The sequence below is a fragment of the Arachis ipaensis genome, chromosome B3 (assembly GCF_059453495.1).
Source record: "Arachis ipaensis isolate K30076 ecotype BB chromosome B3, ASM5945349v1, whole genome shotgun sequence".
NCBI lineage: Eukaryota > Viridiplantae > Streptophyta > Magnoliopsida > Fabales > Fabaceae > Arachis > Arachis ipaensis.
In genome coordinates this window covers 127844136-127865072 of record NC_142438.1, presented here as the reverse complement: position 1 = coordinate 127865072, position 20937 = coordinate 127844136, and the positions used below count along the sequence as shown (strand labels likewise).

The following is a 20937-nucleotide window of genomic DNA, read 5'->3' as shown; positions in this document are numbered from 1 at the left end:
TATGACACAAAAATTGATGTGAAATTACTTTTTATGATAGGTGGATCATAAACAGACTGGGATAAATTTCCTACTAAAAATAGTCTTACATGCAAGAAGCAAAAACCAAACCTAGTTAAAGCGGACTAACCCCCGACACTTTTTTACAGTTAATCATTACTATTTTTTCAACTCATCATTTCCACGGGTTCAAATAATATGGCCAGTTACAAAATACTTTTGTTTGCTTCTAGTTAGGACAGATGCAGGTGCTATAAATATCAATTTTGGGTTCCTTTTTTTTAATTATTCTTCGCAAGAATGCATTATTAGCCTGTTGACTTGTCCTGCAGAAACAAACCATCCATAATTCATAACATAAAGCTTGTCCTGCATTGAGCATTGATACCTCATGTATTAAATTTAAAAATGATGATTTGCCTTTTCTTTCTGAAGAACGTAACTCGAAAGTATTCTGCTGCCCATGCTGATCAGACTGAAAAAATTAAATTAGTAATGAAAAGGACTTCATTATTCAAGATTACGTGGTCATTCAGCAGTCTGTTACTCTTTATCTATCTTACTTTACAGTTACGTGAAATGACTTAGGCGCTTATTATGGATCGGTAATATAACACGTGTCACTTGCCATTCAGACATTGTAATGATTTTTTTTTTTTTAATTTGTTGGACGGTGTAATAGAAATATAGAATATATACTTTGTTAGGAATATTCTTCCGTTGACTATTAATTTAAAGCTTAAACACAGAAGATAGTCCAAGCCTCCAAGCTTCATATCCGAATAATAGCTAAATAGGGATATTAACTATATGTAATGTAATAAATTAAAATGAAACTTTTTCATGATATAGGCCAGAACAAACAATGGCAATCCGTTTGAAAAGTGAATAAGGAATTAAGGATTGCGTTTTTTGTGAATCCAGTATTAAAAGTACAGTTTACCAACTTCTATGCTGGAAAAAATGAACATTATTTCGCAAATGAACCCGTTCAATGTGTCCTTAGCTTCCACTATAGTTAAGTACACAAAAAACCAGAGATATATGATTGTGCATGATTCTATCAATAACAAAATAAATCCCTTCTAGATGAAAAGAAAAATGAATCAGTTGACACAAAGAGCACCTGCCATGAACACCACCAAAACGTTACACCCCCACATTTATCTCTTTTCTTGAACATGCACTAAAATTTCTATGCCTCTTCATCAGGTTCAGATGATACTGGAACTGCACTATAATCTTGTGTTTTGGTAGTGGTAGGAAGGGAATGACTGCGGCGCTCTTTCCCTCCTGGCTGTGAAGATGCATTGCCGTACCAGATCATTCCAACTATGGCAATGAGCATGCCTATAACTACATGTAGATTGAGGCCTTCTTTTCCAAAGAAAACAAATCCCAAGATAAGAACTAGAATAGTCTTCATATGGCCAAGGACTTGGAATGTTACGGCAGTAAACCGGCCAATGCAGATGAACTGACTAAGGTTTACTCCTACCGCGATAGTGCAAGACAGAACGATGAACAGCTGCAGGCACACAGCAGATCAATTTTAGTATTATGGCAGAAAGTATAACGCAGGCAATTTAAAAGCATAGACTCTCCTCCAGAGATTTATGAGGGAATTTTTTGAAGTCATACTAAGCATGTATTAGAATTTAAAGGAATAGAAAAATGTCCCGATTATAGAGCAAGCAAGCTACATAAGAAAGAATAATTGACAGTTTCAGGATCAGCCTTTTCAGTTCTGAACATTTTAGAAAAAGAGTAGAAAAATGTGCACAGGAGTTTTATTTCACAACACAGTTTTATTTCAGAGCTTATCTCATGCCTCTACTTGGACAAACTAGATATTACTTGTAAACCTTTGGTTTGAACTTTCTCTGCATTACAAATTCATCAAGATTAAACCATGGTCATACAAATAAACTGAGAGAAACTTACAGTAGACGCCAGACCATAGTTGAAAGCATCAACTCGTTTGTTTGTCAACCAATAGTCCACAAAGGGACCTGCTAACAGTAAACTTGCGGCCTGTGCCGGTGCAGTATGGCCCAACAAATTAAACGATCCAAGAGAGTACTTCCTCTGTAGAAAATGCACATACTACACAAAATAGAACTAACTATAAGCTCAACAAGATCAACATCAAGAAAACCAAATGAAATAAGCGGAAGAATATAAATCAACATAAACTCAAGTTTAAGAAGAACAAATGCTGCAAACACTTTTTCTTTTCTTTTTTTTTTTTCTTTCTTTTTCAGTTCTAGGTCTCATTAATTTGTGCATACATGAATGTCAACAACAAGCATTGTGCAACTAAAAGTGCAAATTCACCAATTTTTTAACCACCTTGATGACAAGAAATTCAAATTTCATCATTTTCTTTCTCCCAATTGAGATTCAGCATTTGATAGTGTTAATATGTTACTTACATACTGCTGAAGTGCGGTGCTCCAGACTGCCACCACAGCAGCTATTAAGCCCTTCATATTGACGCTCACATCAGTGACAGTACAGACACCAACACCAAGGAGTACCAAACAAATGCTTAGCTTTGTGTCCCTTGAATATCGCACATCGTCAAAGACAACTTCCAGCAAACAAGATACTGGAATCATACTCAACTTAGCGATCTGAAAATATCATTTTCAAAGAACAGGCCATCATAAATACTTACCTTTACCATAGCATAGAGTAAAAAAAGTAATACGTTTTTACCAAATGCACAAAGTTACCTGATAGAAACCAACAGAGTTCCACATTAAACTCACATTCATTCCGACAATGGAAAAATTAGCAAATAACACAAACTTGATGAGATCAGAAATTGGAAGTTGAGTACTCTGGATATATCCCATCCCCTTAAGAATGGAAGTCAGCAAGGTGGTTGTGATAAAATGGAGGCCAGTTAAGGTCGTAGCTGCATAATAGAACCATTATATGACAATAATATACAATGTCAGGACTGGAGTAGAGAAAACATAAATTACATTCTTATTTGGTCAGTGTTAATACCAAGATTTTTATTTAACCATCTAGCACTATTCTCAGCACTTGGCTGCTGCAGTTGTAAGACATAGACAAACATTTAAACAATAATACATATCAGCCTTAATAACAAAACCATGCAAACTATGAATGCCTTTCTCTTGAGCCCTACCACAAATTTGTTGGATCATAAAAGGAAAAGGCTGGGGTCTGTTCTTCCCAGATCTTCTGAAATTCAGAAGAACTGGTGGTTGTTGAATACAACATTAATGAAAATGTTTGATAACTAAAGAAAATCAGCCAAAAACAGCCATAACTTACCTTATTTAGCATTCATTAATTGTTGCAATAATTAATTAATGCTAAATAAAGCAAGTTCTGACTGTTTTTTTTGTCTACCTAGCATTACAACATTAATTTAGGTGAATATCATAACAGGTCTGTTTATGAATTTATAATAAATTCAAAAGATACAGGAAATAATAATAATAATAATAATAATAATAATAATAATAATAATAATATTATTATTATTATTATTATTATTATTATTATTATTAAAGTAAGGATTGCAAAACATTAGCATAAAAAAGATCTACTAAACACCTAATTCCGATCTACTAGGAATACGCTTTACTAGGCATGTGGCATGAGCAATAAAAGCATATAATGAAGTTAGGTGTGGAAGGCAAAATGAATGAAATAAGGAAAAAAAGATAGTGATGATGAGGCTATACCAAAACTGAAACCATAGTTAGCCATGAGAGCTTTATTCACAATGATGATTCCCACAGATGATACCACATTGAACATCCATGATGCTGCGTCAAGGGTGGCCTTCCTATCACCCTTGGTTGCTGTAGACATGTTGCTTGAACCACAGTATCTAGTGTTAACTATTAAGACTTATGACTGGATTCTTTCCACACTTTCAGTGAGTTCACAATGTATCACTAGTTTCCAAATCCAGTGGATTTATCTGCGTGGAAAAGGTAAAAAGTTATCAGAAAAACCACTAGTTAATTCTTTTCTTTCTCTTTTTGGCACAGTCCACAGATTTGATATTGATCCAGATGAGAAACAAATAAATCTATGTCTAAATTTCATTGCCCAGGAAAACAGGTCCGGAATAAGTTAAAAATTCACTGATTTTCTGGGTTTCTTACGGGTAAAATAAAACCAAAAGAAGAGACAGGAGGAGGTTACAATGTCCGAAACAAGACACGAACATTGAATTTAACGATTCAATCCAACATCCTCAAACTCAAAACATGGTATTCGGCTTTTTATTTAAAAATGGCAAAATTAAAATCAAAGCAAAATAAGATCCATTTTTGCTAACCTAAGCAGATATGAAACTGCAATTTGTCCTCAACGCATAAACAAACAATAAAAACAACAGCAGTAAAAATGAAAAAAGAAGAGTAACTCTATAACTGAATACCAAACACGGATCTGCGATACGTAACCAATGAAGCAAGATCAAGAAACCACAGAATCAGTAATCAAAATTTATAAAGAAGCCCGTAGACTCATAGTTGACTAAAACGACGACGTAGATAAGCACCTTATGGGAGAAATAAACAAATAGGGAAGCGTGCGGTAATGCGAGCGAAGAACTGAAGAAGAAGAGTCAACAAAGCTGATTAACAGAAGGAATTAAAGAGAAAGAGAGAGAGCATAGAATAGCTCGGTATGTGTTTGTAGTAATGTCTGAATGGAAAGAGCGTTGTTCGTTGTGCTTTTGTAGAGATGGATTCGCGGATCTGACCAAGGTTTGGGGAGAAAGCAGAAAAAAGAAGCACAAAATAACAAGAAACTTATTAAACGGAATGTCATCAACCAGACCAGTCAATTTCCACGCCACTAAACATTACACACGCTTCTGGCCGAAAAGTAAAAGCTGAAATTTTCAATTTCGCACCATAATATTAATTATTATAATTTAAGTTTGTTCCATGAGATTTGGAATTATTAGTTTATTACTGGTACTATTAGATATTTATTGTGTGTTGTGTTAGTTTTAGTTACCTTAAATTTAACGAGAATGTGGGAGTGAGTGAACGTGGTGATTAACTGTTGCTTGCTGGCGATGAGTTATTGGGTTTTAATCGAAATCGAAGTGAGATCTAATTTCTCTTTTTCTCGGTTTTGGTGCAAGGTTATGTTGTGCAATTAAGGGTCGGTTTTCGGGTCATTTTCTTTCCCATACTCTGCATTTCTTGTCCATGTGGCTGTGATGAGTAACGATAAATTGTTCTATACTTGGATGCTTCTCTCTCTATTTTGTTCTTTTCTCCAATCTAGTGACCCTTTTTTATAATGGTTGCGTAGAAATTTTCGGACAGGTTAAACAAAAGTTAGAATGCAACAATCATCATGTTAATCTCACCATTTTTGTTTTTTTTTTTTAACTATATTCGTGAAATATTTATGTTTAAAAATATTTTATTTGAGTTTGGAATATTACATTATAGTATGACCAATTTTTCCAATAAAATTTTTTTCCATCATGATATTAATATATATTCGCAAATCAAACAAAATTATTTTGTGTAAAATATAAACAGTGATGTTATATAACCAAATTATTTTGGTAACTAAATTTAATAAAAAATTTATTAATATTGTTTTTATAAAGGGTGACTGCGATATAGTCTATTCTCAGGCGAGTATCTGCAAGTTTTTTGTCGAGGCAAGTTATACTCGCAACTAAGAGAACAAAGGGGATAGATATCTGCAAAAAGTACTCTAACACTCAAGTTAAGGAGTGAATAATAAACTCTGTATATCTGTATATCAAAGACAATTTTTTACCTCTCTTTTATATTTGGGACGAGGTATCAAGTATCAACGGTTATACTCTTCGAGTATTTTACTTAAATAAAAAATAATAGCATATTAGGGCATTAAGATTTGCTTTGGTACTTATTATTGATAATCGATCTATAGTGTTTATAGTCGAATTATAACATACACTACAAGAAAACAAGCTTTTTGCTACGCTTTTAAAGCGTAGCGAAAAGTCAAAAAAAGTGTAGCGATAGCTTTTCACCATGCTTTTTGAGCTACTGGCACGCTTTTGAAAGGGTCACAACTGCAAGGGTGTCGGTTGCTCTATCGCCACGCTTTTGGTAACCTACCACCACGCTTTTTTTGTCGCCACGCTTTTAAGCGTGGCCATATGTGAGAGATATGGCTACGCTTTTAAAGCGTGCCAATAGCTAGGATATGGCTATGCTTTTAAAGCGTGCCAACAGCTAGAGATATGGCTACGCTTTTAAAGTGTGTCAACAGCAAGAGATAATGCTACGCTTTTAAAGCGTACCAATAGCTACAGATATCGCTACGCTTTTAAAGCGTGTCAATAGCAAGAGATATCGCTACATTTTTTAAGCGTAGCTGTTGATGACTGTGGTACAATATGGCTACGCTTTTAAAGCATGGCTATAAATTTATTCAGGTTCTGTTGTTTTTTTTTTTTAATTTTCGTAATAAAATCTTACAAAATTCATAGATAAGTGTAAAATTTAGATAATGACTAAGTCACTGGTCAAGAAACAACAATTGTCAATCAATTTGTTTGAAAACTTTTCTACAAGTTTCAAGGGCATGGATTCCATGCGCCGTGTGTGTTTGGCTTACCAATGTGCATAACATTTAACTTTGACTGACCGGTGTGCCTGTTGATAAGGAGTCATTGGATTATATATGCTTTTTAATCTAACGGTAGAAATTTGTCTGAATCTACTTTCATATGATTGGCTAGTAATACTTTAGTCTACTTTTGTGTCAGTGGGGTAACTTTATAAATATTAGTTTTATGATGGTTATTATTGTTAAATTTAAAATATTTTGTGGTATTATATCAAAAAATTAAAAAAAATCAAATATTTAAATTAATTTAAAATTGATAAAATTTTGTTAGGTAAGACATTTTTGTTGTATTATTTTGCACATCGTTAAACGCCAGAGTGAGGAGCACCATTAAGCCAGAGTGGAAGAGGATGGGATTTCACCTCCGATGACAGCACAGCGTGTGGGGAGGATGGCTTCCTGGCCAATATCCTCGTTGCCAACGCGCACGACCCCTCCTCACCAACACGTCCTTTACCTCCGATGACAGCATCCCCAACACCCGCAAGAGGACAATACTTCAGGTGTACAGTAACACCTCGACAGCAACTATGGAGCAGATGCCCCGACAAAGAGGATTACATTATGGTAGGGATGAGATTAGGAGGGAGATGCTGTCGTGTGTACATAGGACAAATGCCTTTCTCCTCTTCGTCGTTCTCTTAGCTTCCTCCTCTTCCTCCGCTGTTGCAAGCACACTGCGCCTTCCACTATTTTCACCGCCGGCAACGACTCCAAACCTCCCCATTGTCTCTTCTACTCACTCTTTCGCCGCACCATCAACTCTTCTCCAGCATCCTCCCTCCTCCAGCGAGAACTCGGTGAAGTTTTGGACCCCACAACAATCTTGCAACAAGGAGAACGCGAGTTTCACAACAAGATCTTCCTTTTAATTCCTTTGCAAAATTGTAAAATCAATGAATCGCTTAGAATTTATGATGAATAGTTGTGTTTGATTTGTTGGATTATTACCATTTACAATTTTTTTTTTGTTAAACAAAAAGCGAAAAAACAAAGTTGGTTAGATTTATTTATTGGTCATTATTTGTTGGAGTTTTGAGAAGAAAGGAACATTTGATGAAAAGAAAAATAAACAATAAATGAATTTTACATTTTAAATTACTATATTCTAAACCAATTATTATGAGTTAAATAATTCAATTCAATCTTTTTTAAAGTAAGATATTCTGGAAATTAGTAATATTTTGAATAACTTAATTAATTATAGTAATATATATTGAAAATTAGTGATTTTGATACGTTAATTTTATTTATTATAGCAAGATGCCATATGAAATTAGTAGTTTTTTAGATTAATTTTATAAATTATAGTAATAACATCTGAGAAATTAGTAAATTTTTAAAGTAATTTTATTAATCATATTAATATGATATAAGAAATTAATAATTATGTTAAAATAATTTTATTAACTATAGTAATATGTTATGAAAAATTATTAATTATATAGAATATTAATTATAGCAAGATACTATAAAAGTTTGTATAGATAGAAAGTATATAGAGAATACAGAGAAAACACACACAAAAAAATTCAAGAAGATAACACGAATGAAAAGAAGTCTCATATTACATAAATAAAGATCTCAAATTCTGAATTTTAAACTCTAAATGAGTAATTTTTAGAGTAATTTGATTAATATTATATATATATATATATATATATATTAAAAATTAGTAATTTTGTTATTAATTTTATTAAAATAACCATATTCATATTATTCCACATATGAACTTTGGCTATTTTTAACTTAGAATATTTGTATTTTATTTGGTTTATTAAAACAAAAAAGTTAAGAAAAAAAAAAAAAAGAGTAGCCAATGAACTATGACTCAATTGGTATAGTTTTTCATTATCACCTAAGAGGTTGCGAGTTTGAGATGTATTTTTAAAATTTTTATTCGTTAATAAGATAAAAAATTTAACCCTAAACTCTAAAATGTCAAATTCCAATTCCAAAAGCCAAATCACTTAGTGTTTTATTTTTTTAGAGATAAATATATTTTGTTATAGTCAAACTAATATTTGAAAATTTTTATAAATATTGATATAATATTTTAATTTTATCAATTAAAATTTTTTTAATAATTTTTAAAAATTATTTTATTTTTTTATAAAATCAAATAAGAGAAAGACAAAAAAAAAGTGATATTTTTATATATAAAATAAGAGTAATATTTAGATATATATAAAATATATCTTTTTTTGAAGGTAAAATGTTTTGAGAAATTAATAATATTTTGAGTAACTTAATAAATTATAGTAATATATATATTAAAAATTAGTGATTTTGTTACGTAAATTTTATTAATTATAGTTAAATGACATCGAGAATAATTTTATTAATTATAGTAAGATGTAATGTAAAATTAGTAATTTTTTAGAATAACTTTATGTATTATAGTAATATAATTTAGGAAATTAGTTATTTTTTAGTAATTTTATTAATTAAAGTAATATGATCTGAGAAATAATTAGTAAATTTTTAAAATAATTTTATTAATTATATTAATATAATATGAGAAATTAATAATTTTATTAAATTAATTTTATTAAATTAATTATATTAACTATAGTAATATGTTATGAAAAATATTAATTAGATAGAGTATTAATTATAGTAAGATACTATAAAAATTAGTATAGACAGAGAGTATATAGAGAATGCAGAGTATATACAAAAGAATTCAAGAACATAACACATAAGAAGAAGAAGTCCCATGTTACACAATATAAAGACCTCATAAACCCCGAATCTTAATTTTGAGAATAATTTGATTAATTATATATAAATATTAGAAATTAGTAATTTTGTTATATTGATTTTATTAACTATAATTAAATAACATAGAGAATAATTTTATTAATTACAGTAAGATGTTATATGAAATTAGCAATTTTTTAGAATAATTTTATAGATTTCAGTAATATGATTTAGGAAATTAGTTATTTTTTTAGTAATTTTATTAGTTATAATAATATAATCTAAGAAATTAAAAAATTTTAAAATAATCTTATTAATTATGTTAATATGATATGAGAAATTAATTATTATGTTAAATTAATTTTATTAATTATAATAATATATCATGAAAAGTTATTAATTATATAGAGTATGAAATTAGTAATTTTAGATTAATTTTATTAAATAATTGATAAGTATTATTGCTGATTTGGGAAATAAATTGAAAAGAAAAAGAAAATATATGTAGAAAGTTTTAGGATTCAAATAATAGAATGGAATATATCGATGATAAGAAGAAGAAAAGAAAATTCTAAACCCTAAATCTTAAATCCTAAACTCTAAATTAGTAATTTATAAAGTAACTTGATTTATTATATATATATATATATATTGAAAATTAGTGATTCGTTACATTAGCTTTATTAATTATAGTTAAATGTTATGGAGAATAATTTTATTTATTATATAGTAAGATGTTATGTGAAATTAGTAATTTTTTAGAGTAACTTTATAGGTTATGGTAATATGATGTATGAAATTAATTATCTTTTTAGTAGTTTTATTAACTATAGTAATATAATATGAGAAATTACTATAATTTTAAAGTAATTTTATTAATCATAATAATATGATATGAGAAATTAATAATTGTTAGATTAATTTTATTAATTATAGTAATATGCTATAAAAATTTATTAATTATTTAAAGTATAGTAATATGCTATAAAAATTAGTATTTTTTAGATTAATTTTTATTAAATTAATAGGTGTTACTGCTGGTTTGGTAAATAAATCAAAAATGAAAAAAAAATATACCTAAAAAGTTTTAAAGTTCAAATAATAGAATAAATATATATAAAAAATAAGTAGAAAAAAAATTATAAACTCTAAAACCTGAATCTTAAACCTAAATTTTAAACCTAAATTTTAAACCTTAAAACCTAAATTAGTAATTTTTAGAATAATTTGATTATATATATATATATTGAAAATTAGTGATTTATTACATTAATTTTATTAATTATAGTTAAATAATACAAAAAATAATTATGTAAAATTAGTAATGTTTTTAAAATAACTTTATAATCTATAGCAATTTGATTTAGGAAATTACTTATATTTTTGATAATTTTATTAATTATAGTAATATAATTTGATAAATTAGTAAATTTTTAAAATAATTTTATTAATTATAATAATATGATATGAAAAATTAATAATTACTAAATTAATTTTATTAATTATAGTTGTCATAAAAATTAATTAATTATTCAAAAACGCCAAATCTTGTTTTTGGCTTTAACAGACTATTCAAAAACGCAGTGGAGAGAAATAGGAGCAGTGTGGCCATGGTGGATCAGCAAATGGGTCTTTGTTGGTGGCAAAAGTGGCATGGGCAAAGTCACATGCAACTCAATACTCTCGATTCTTCTCGATACTGTTAACGACTCTGTTCTCATCATTTCCACCAACCCAACTCACAATCTCAGCGATGCTTTTCAACAACGATTCACAAAGACTTCAATTTTAGTCAATGACTTCACCAATCTCTATGCTATGGAAGTGGATCCCACTGTTGAGCATAAAGATATAGGCATCTCGCGGAGTGTGAGCAGTGAACTTTAGGTGTACCGGAGAAGACGGTACTGATGCCACCATAGCTGAATGGGGAAGAGAAGGAGTTGGTAGCGCGACAAAGGAGCGAGTAAAAGAGGCGGTGGGAAGGTTTGAGTCGTTGTTAGCGGTGGAGATAATGGAAGGGGCAGTGCGCTGCGACGGCAAAGAAAGGGGAGGAAGAGAACCTGGAAGAAGAAGCGACTTTTAACAATTAAGTGAAATATATTTGTTTAAAAAAATTAAAAGTAGTTACCCATATTTTATGTGTAATTGTAAAAAAGATCCCATAAAAACATACATTTTAATTTTGATACTTTTTGGTTTATTGGTGTGCCAAACAGCTTTTTGGCATTTCGGTGCACAAACTCCTCCCGTGTACCGAATCCGTGCCCAAGTTTCAAAGATCAAAACATGAATAGTTGTGAACATTGCATTAAATGAGTTACACGAAGAGTATTTGTGCATATTATGGTAGTACCATGCTAAGCTAAAAAGCACAATGCATCAATTTGAAAGAGCCACAACAAGAAATTAAGATTGCATCAGGAAATCAATGGTACATTATTTACATTGACATAAAACTGAACAATAATAAGGGGCATTTCCCCCTTTGACCACAATTCCAAGTTCATCACTTGAAGCAGCTAAGGATATGCTTTACCAGCAACCTGTTCATCATTTGAATCATATTGATCTTCACTTATTTCCTCATCATCACTTGATTTCTCTTCTGGTGCAGCTCCTACATCTTCAGCTTTAGCATACTTCTCACAGTACTCTGAACAATTCAAGCACACAGTGTTAAATTAAGAACTTTATTGATTCTTGATGAGTTTGAAAAACTCTAATTTAATATAATGATGATCAGATATTATTAATATGATTAATTACAAAATTATTAACTTGATGTTAATTCATATATGCTAATTTAAATATTTTTGCAATGCAGATTTTAGTGTTGGGCCAAAAAATATTGGCTAGCACAATTCATATACTCAGCCTTGGTATTAAATTTATATGGCTGAAATCATGGTTGTGTTAGTTGGGCCAGAATTTGTGAATTAAGCCCAATTGACTTTATTATTAACTTTGATACAAATAAACAAAGAAGTGTGGCTGAGTTATTATTTATGGATGGGCTTGATTCAATTCACATTATCATTAGCCCAACTCAAATCTTGGTTGGATACTCCAATGCTTGATCTGAAACCAAAATAAGAAAGAAAGCAAATTGGCTTCATGCTTCCAACGGATTCCATTTCTTATTGTGGGATGGATTTCAAAATTTAATTTGCTAGCATTAGAAATATAAATGAGAGAGAAAAATTGATTTGATAGCTTTAATGACTCTACACGCTACTCAGCAAAGGGAAGTGGGAAACTTGAGTTTACTTTTGTTCTCTCTCTTTGTTACATTAATTGTTGCTCAAATCTATTGAATATTTTCTTTTTTCTCTCTCTACTCTCTCTTCTACCTTCGGTCATATCATTACAGAGAAAGCATGGAGGCTATGGCTAGACACCGAAGAAATGAAGATGCAAGTAACAAGACCATCACAATGATGGCAAGAAAAAGAAAACTAAAAGTATGTTGTGGCTAAGATTCTCATTCACTTGTAGTAAGATTTTGTAAAGAGATCTTGGCTTCTCCATACCAAAAATGAAAGAGAAGATTTTGGTCAGAGAAGAAGATCCTTGGAGGGATGGCTTGTCTCTGATTCTGCTCAACCATCACAGGAGGTAGCTACAGTGGCTACGTGATGGAGGAGGCAAAGATTGGAGCAGATGAAGCTATCATCATCATGAAGCATCAAGGGCCAGAAGTTCATCTTGGAGAGCAAGACAAGGATGAAGGGCTCAGATTGATGAAGATTGGTGACCAAGGAAGAACTAGAGGTAATTGCATGTTGGGTTTTGCATAGGTTATCTCTTCTCTCTCTCTGGCCGAACCGGTTCTGTTTGAAGAAGAAGAAGATTGGCTTGGTTTGTTTGGTTTTCAACCTTGGAGGCTTCTCCCTATAAGTAAGGGTGAACAGTCAGGGTTTGATTCAAGAAAAAGAAAAGAGTGAGCACAGAATTCCTATAGCTTCCCAAGCTAACAGAATTTTTTCTCCTTCAATGTTCTTCATTTTGTATTTTTCTGTTTAATTTTGTCATGTCTTGAGTCTCATGGACAAAGGCAAACAGTGAGGTTTGTATGAAAAAGCCATAGAGCAGAAAAAGGCAGAGAGTGCAAAATTAAAAGAAAAAGCCATAGATGTTCTTAGAGTTCTTTTGCTCATCTGTGTTGTGTTTCATGATTCTGTGGGAATTCCCTTGTAAGTTGGGTTAGCACTGTACAGTTGAAAGCTTGGCAGTGACCAAGTCAAGTTCAGGATTGGGGTTTAGATTCTGGACTTGTCCCAGATAGGAAGGGTAGTTCCTAGGGAGAATTGGTGTTTGTAATCAAGAAGGATTATAGTGAAATTCCATCATTGTTGTGATGGAGACTGGATGTAGGCTGCACTGCACTTAGCAGCTGAACCAGGATATATCTGGGTATAATTTTCTCTCTCTTCTAATCTATTTCTGTTTCTGCTGTACATGAGATAAAACCAAAAATATCTCGTGCTGACCGACGAGACAAAAAGAAAAGTCTCGTGGCTGGGTACGAGACAAAAGAAAAAGTCTTGTGGTTGGTTACGAGATAAAAAAACAAAAAGTTTCCAGAAGTGGTTTCAAAGGCTAGCAAGTGTTGTCAAGTAAAAAGGGGGCTAAGATTCAACCCCCCCTTCTCTTAGCCACTAATAACCATCAATTAGTATAAGAGCTTGGTCTCAAAGAGATCAAGCTTTGCAGCTTGGAGAAAAGATCCAGATGGCAAAAAACAGTGGCTCAAATCTGGTGTTCTATAACCTGACTGAAGGACAATCAAGCAACAGACCTCCTCTTTTCAATGGGAAAAACTACACCTATTGGAAGGAGAGAATGAAGATCTTTGTGCAAGCAGTGGATTACAGACTTTGGAAGATTATCCTGGAAGGTCCTCAATATCCAACCATCACAAGTGCTGAAGGAGTTGTCTCTCTTAAACCAGAAGCAAGCTGGACCGACGAAGACAGAAAGAAGGTTGAACTCAATGCCAAGGCCATCAACTTACTCAACTGTGCTATTAGCTTCGAGGAGTACCGACGTGTATCACGATGCACAACGGCAAAGAAAATCTGGGACAAACTCCTAGTTACTCATGAAGGAACCACCATTGTAAAAAAGACCAGGATAGATATGTTAAACAGAGAGTATGAAATGTTTGCAATGAAGGAAGGAGAATCCATTGATGAACTGTTTGAGTGCTTCAACACCATCATTGTCGGCTTGGATGCTATGGGAATCAAGTATCCTGAATCTGTGCTAGTGAGAAGAGTGTTAAGATGTCTCACAAAAGAGTGAGAAACAAAAGCATTAATAATCTCTGAGAGTAGTGGTCTTGATTCCATGACATATGATGACTTGAGAGGAAATCTTCTTGCTTTTGAAAACACATATTTGAAAAAAGATTCAAAAAAGAAAGGAATTGCTTTTACATATGTGACTAACCCCCTGGATGATGAATCCAGTGATTCTAAAAATGAATTTGTGTTGTTTGCCAAAAAATTCAGAAAAATGGTGAAGCTCAAGGAGAGAGGCAAATGAGGCAATTCAAGGAAACAAAGGAAAGATCTCAGCAAGGTGACATGCTATAACTGTAAGGAAACAGGCCATTTCAAGTCCAACTGCCCTAAGTTGAAGAAGGAAGAAAAGCCGAAGAAAAGAAAGAAAAAAGGACTGATGGCATCATGGGAAGATCTAGAAAATGATTAAGAAGATGATGAAGAAACCGAAACCATGTCTCAACCATGTCTTATGGCTGACCATGTTGAACAGGTTATCATTCCTAACCCTAACACTGAATCTCTTCATCTTATGATAGATCATCTTTCTGAAAAAATAAGATGCTTTTTACTGGATAATCAAGAACTTGAACAACAAATCATCATTCTTAAAGCAAAAAATGGATTTCTCAAAGAAAAGCTAAAGGAGGCCGAAACTGCTTGTGATCTTGTTGAAGAAAATAAGCAGTTAAAAGCCCAACTTAGGAGCTGTGAAAGTAACCGTTCAATTGTTGCATATGTAGACTGTTTTAAAAGAAATAAAAAGTTGCTTAAAGAGGTTAATAAGCTTAAAGAAGACTTAGCCAAGTTCACTCAAAGTTCTGAAAATCTGAATCAAATCTTGGCTAGTCAAAAACCTTTTTATGATAAAGCTGGCTTGGGGTTCTATAAATCTGTTGAGAAACCTCATTTTGAAAACATTGCCTCATCTTCTAATGATACAAGGTTTCAAAATCCAACAAGCTTTAACAAAACAGCAACTCCAAGGTTTTGTAGACTATGTAACCGAAATGGACACTTTCCCATTCAATGCTTTTTTGGTGAGAGGATGATTGGTGATAAAGTTTACAAAGTTATTCTTGATTATAACAGCTTAGGACATAAGAGATGGTTTAACGTGAAAGGATCCAAGAAAATTTGGATACCTAAGGTCACTTGAGCTTGCTTTGTAGGTATGCCTAGCATCCAAACAGAAGGAGAATATGTGGTATATGGACAGCGGATGTTCTAGGCATATGACCGGAAAGACAACCTTCTTCATAAAGCTTGATGAATATGATGGAGGATTTGTTACTTTTAGTGATGATGCTAAAGGAAAGATAGTGGCTGTTGGGAAAGTTGATAAAAGATTTTCATCTTGTATAAATGATGTTCTTCTTGTATATGGCTTGAAACATAATTTACTTAGTGTAAGCCAATTGTGTGATCTAGGTTTTGAAGTTATCTTTAGAAAATTTGTGTGTTTGGTTGTGTGTGAAAAATCTGGAAATATTTTATTTGAAGCTAAAAGGTGCAATAATGTGTATGGATTGACTCTTGAAGACTTGAAAGAACAAAATGTAACATGTTTTACTTCTCTTGAATCTGAAAAATGGCTATGGCATAGAAATTTGGGTCATGCAAGCATGTACCAAATTTCTAAGCTAGTTAAGAAAAATCTGGTTAGAAGAATTCCAAATATCAAATTTGATAAGGATCTTACTTGTGATGCTTGCCAATTGGGCAAACAAGTAAAATCCTCTTTTAAACCAAAAGATGGAATCTCAATCCAAAGGCCATTAGAGATGTTACACATTGATCTTTTTGGTCCAACAAGAACCCAAAGTTTAGGAGGTAAACACTATGGTCTTGTGGTGGTAGATGATTACTCTAGATTTGGTTGGGTACTTTTTCTTGCTCATAAAAATGATGCTTTTCATGCTTTTTCAACCCTTTGCAAGAAAATTCAAAATAAAAAAGATTTAAAAATTGCCCATTTGAGAAGTGATCACGGAAGAGAATTTGAAAACCAAGACTTTGAAAAATTCTGTGATGACTTTGGAATTGCTCATAATTTTTCATGCCCTAGAACCCCTCAACAAAATGGGGTGGTTGAGAGAAGGAATAGAAGCCTTCAAGAGATGACTAGGGCCATGCTTTATGAGAATGAGATTCCTAAATTTTTATGGGATGAAGCTGTAAATACAGCTTGTTACATTTTGAATAGGACAATTATTAGAAAAGGGTTGAAGAAAACTCCCTATGAGCTATGGAAAGGAACCCCTCCAAATCTTAAGTATTTTCACGTTTTTGGATGCAAATGCTTTGTACTTAACAATAAAGAAAACCTTGGCAAATTTGATCCAAACTCATATGAAGGAATGTTTGTTGGATACTCCACCACTAGCAAGGCCTATAGGATTTATCTCAAAGAACATAGGACCATAGAGAAATCCATACATGTTACTTTTTGTGATTCTAATTTAATTTCCAGTGCTGTGATAGACAATGATTCAGATTGTGAAGAAGTTGTCAATAAAGGAACCAGTGAAGAAAATTCCAAATCTGCTCAAAATGAAGAATCTGCCAGTCCAGTTTTATCTCGTCAGATTGGAGGAGACATTTCTATTTTGTCTCCTGAGCCAGCACGAAAAACTGAAACAGTGAGACCACCAGAAGCTCATCAAAGCTCAACACCACTCCGGAAGCTTAGAGAATGGAAGTCCATGAGGGGTTATCCTCATGACTTCATCATTGGTGATCCCTCTCAAGGTGTTACAACAAGATCCTCAACCAAAAGACAATCCGAACCAAGCAACTTTGCTCTCTTGTCACAAATGGAACCCAACAATGTAAAACAAGCTCTTAAAGATCCATCATGGGTCAAAGCCATGCAAGAAGAGCTTGCTCAATTCGACAAGAATGAGGTTTGGACACTAGTACCCCATCCGAAAGGTAAGAAAGTTACGGGTACTAAGTGGGTGTTTAAAAATAAACTTGGTGAGGACGGACAAGTTGTTCGTAACAAGGCTAGATTAGTGGCCCAAGGTTACGATCAAGAAGAGGGTATAGATTTTGATGAGTCTTTTGCTCCAGTAGCTAGAATGGAAGCAATTAGGTTGCTTCTTGCCTGTGCTGCCCATAAAAGTTTCAAAATGTTTCAAATGGACGTTAAATGTGCTTTCCTTAATGACTTTATTGATAGAGAAGTGTATGTGGCACAATGACGAATAAGATTTTCTATCGGTAAAGAAATTTTATAAATATAATCGCGTTGTAAGTATAGTTTCTAAACCAACAGAGAATCCTTTCATACAAAAGTTTTGGTTGTCACTTAAGCAAACTCAATAAAATTTATAACCGAAGTATTCAAACCTTGGGCTGTCTTCTCAAGAAATTGCAGGAAAGTGTGTTTATTATTGGTTATGAGTCTTGTAAATTGGGGGTTTTGGAGTTTGGGCAATGGGCACAGATATAATTATAAATTAATGCAATAAAAATAAATAATAGATTTTATGTAATTAAATTAAAAGCCTTGACTCAGAGAAGATTAATCGAAAGTTCTATCCTCGTTGGATTTCTCAAGATTAACAGTAATAGGTTGTTGTTTCTACTTGGTTATCCTTTACTAAATAAAGGAAAATTAAGTTGGGAGCCAACTTCTGTTCACAAGTCCTAATCCTCTCCCTTGGGAAGGATTAGCGTAGTAACTAAAGTGCTAGCCAACAACTTCCAATTACCAATTAATTCTTGAATATTCCAACTGAAGGGTCTCCAAATATTAATCAACTCCAAAATCAAGTTGGGAGTCTACTCGGTTAATATGAATGTCATTTTCATAAATCATAAAAGAAGTAAAGAGGGAACATGGTAATTAAAATTCAATTGGAAACAATTAAACAAATAATAGATTTAAATGGAAAAATATTATGAAATAAATGCAGAATATAAGAATCTTAAATTAAAAGAACATTGAACCTGGAAATTGAAGAGAAGTAGCCTAAACATAATAGAAATCCTAAATCCTAATCCTAAGAGAGAGGAGAGAACCTCTCTCTCTAAAAACTACATCTAATCCTAAAATTATGAATTATGAATGTTGTATGAATTCTTTTCTCATGAATGGATCCATTCTCCCACTTTATAGCCTCTAATTTGTATTTTTTGGGCCGAAAACTGGGTCAGAAACAGCCCAGAATTCGCTAGTTGCGAATTCAAACACGCTGATTTTCGTCACTGCGATACGTCCGCGTGGAGCACGCATTCGTGTCATTTATCCTCAGGGCAAATATAGTAAATTATATATCATTTCGAAGCCCCGGACGTTAGCTGTCCAACGCAACTAAAACCACCTCATTTGGATCTCTGTAGCTCAAGTTATGACCATTTTAGTGCGAGAGGGTCGGACTGACAGCTTTGCAGTTCCTTCAGCTTCTTGTATTCCTTCCACTTTTGCATGCTTCCTTTCCATCCTCTGAGCCGTTCCTGCCCTGTAATCTCTGAAAACACTTAACGCACATGTCACGGTATCGAATGGTAATAAGAGAGGATTAAAGTTAGTAATTTAAAGGCCCAAGAAACATGTTTTCAATCATAGCACAAAATTAGGAAGGAAAATGCAAAACATGCGATTAGTATGAATAAGTGGGTAAAGAGTTGATAAAAACCACTCAATTGAGCACAAGATAAACCATGAAATAGTGGTTTATCAACCTCCCCACACTTAAATATTAGCATGTCCTCATGCTAAGCTCAAGAGAAGCTATAAAGGAGTGAAGAGGAATGGTAGGATGTATGAAATGCAACCTATCTATGTGAATACAACTAAATGCAAAAATTTTTCTACCTACTTGGTTAAAAGTAAATAAGCTCTTCAAGACAAACATAAATCAGATTCCACTAATTTAAATCATACAATAGAAGACAAGCAAACTTGTAAGAAGATAGCTCATAAAAGCAGGGAACATAGAATCAAGCATTGAACCATCATTGGTAGTGTATATGCACTCTAATCGCTCAAGTGTCTAGGGTTAATCACTCTACTCTTCTCTAATCATGCTTTCTAAACTTTGTTCTTCATCTAACCAATCAACAAATATTTAGTATACCAATGCAAACATCATGAGGTCTTTTCAGGGTTGTAATGGGGCTAAGGTAAGGGTGAGGATATATGTATGGCCAAGTGAGCTATAATATGAATCTTTAATTAACCTAAGCTCTTCACTTATACACACACTCTATGTACTTCTAAAATCATGCCTAGCTACCCAAAATTCCCATTTTTGCATATCATACTCATGTATCAACTTTCTTTAATTTTTATCACATATGCATTGATCTTTTCCTTAACTTAACATTGGGGTAATTTTGTCCCCTTATTTATTTACTTATTTATTGAATATTTTTAGATTTTTTTCTCTTTTTTATTTTTTATTTTTTTTTGAAGCATAAAAATAAACATAACATTGCCAATGCACATGGATTTTCAATGTTTCTAGTTTTACATGAGTAAGTACCCAAATTCCCATTATTTTATCATGACATATTCCCTTATTAACCCATGTTCCCACAATCTTCCCAAACTCAATTGACACACAATTTCTATCTTAAGGCAACCAAAGATTCAATTGGAATTTTTAATTGTTTTTCCACTTAAGGCTAGTGATGTGGTAAAATATAGAACAAATGGGATTAAAAGGCTCAAAGTGGCTAACAAAGGTAATTGGAAGGGTAGACTTATTTGGGATAAGTGAGTGATGAGAGGATAATTTATACGCTTTTTGGCATTGTTTTTGAGTAGTTTTTAGTATGTTTTAGTTACTTTTTATTATATTTTTATTAGTTTTTAAGCAAATTTACATTTCTGGACTTTACTATGAGTTTGTGTGTTTTTCTGTGATTTCAGGTATTTTCTGGCTGAAATTGAGGGACCTGAGCAAAAATCTGATTCAGAGGCTGAAAAAGGACTGCAGATGCTGTTGGATTCTGACCTCCCTGCACTCAAAATGGATTTTCTGGAGCTACAGAAATCCAATTGGTGCGCTCTCAATTGCGTTCGAAAGTAGACATACAGGGCTTTCCAGCAATATATAATAGTCCATACTTTACCCGAGTTTTGATGACGCAAACTGGCGTTCAAACGCCAACTTCCTGCCCTATTCTGAAGTCAAACACCAGAAACAGGTTACAAACCAGAGTTAAACGCCACAAATAGGCTACAACCTGGCGTTTAACTCCAATAGAAGTCTCTACACGTGTAAAGCTCAATGCTCAGCCCAAGCACACACCAAGTGGGCCTGGAAGTGGATTTCTGCATCAT

At 32.7% G+C, this 20937-nt stretch overlaps 2 protein-coding genes across 2 annotated transcripts in view; both read right to left on the bottom strand.

Moving 5' to 3' along the window:
* The window catches only part of LOC107631143 (RNA cytidine acetyltransferase 1), a 568507-nt gene that overhangs the window by 319920 nt on the left and 227650 nt on the right, over positions 1-20937 (bottom strand). The gene's annotated exons all lie outside the window — the stretch shown is intronic.
* Positions 877-4999, bottom strand: NST-K1 (nucleotide sugar transporter-KT 1). The gene is made up of 6 exons (XM_016334500.3): positions 4559-4999; positions 3729-3970; positions 2739-2923; positions 2436-2636; positions 1945-2106; positions 877-1528 (listed from the first exon to the last, which is right to left on the bottom strand). The coding sequence occupies exons 2-6, from the start codon at positions 3856-3858 to the stop codon at positions 1196-1198; spliced, it is 1011 nt and encodes a 336-aa protein (XP_016189986.1). The 5' UTR covers positions 3859-3970; positions 4559-4999; the 3' UTR covers positions 877-1195.

Excerpts from the sequence above, each read along its gene's own strand:
- NST-K1 (XM_016334500.3), bottom strand. The coding sequence starts at position 3,858 with ATGTCTACAGCAACCAAGGGTGATAGGAAGGCCACCCTTGACGCAGCA. Across the intron at positions 2,637-2,738 it reads ACTCTGTTGGTTTCTATCAG|ATCGCTAAGTTGAGTATGAT; the intron begins GTAACTTTGTGC and ends TGATATTTTCAG. Across the intron at positions 1,529-1,944 it reads ACTATGGTCTGGCGTCTACT|CTGTTCATCGTTCTGTCTTG; the intron begins GTAAGTTTCTCT and ends GTGTGCCTGCAG.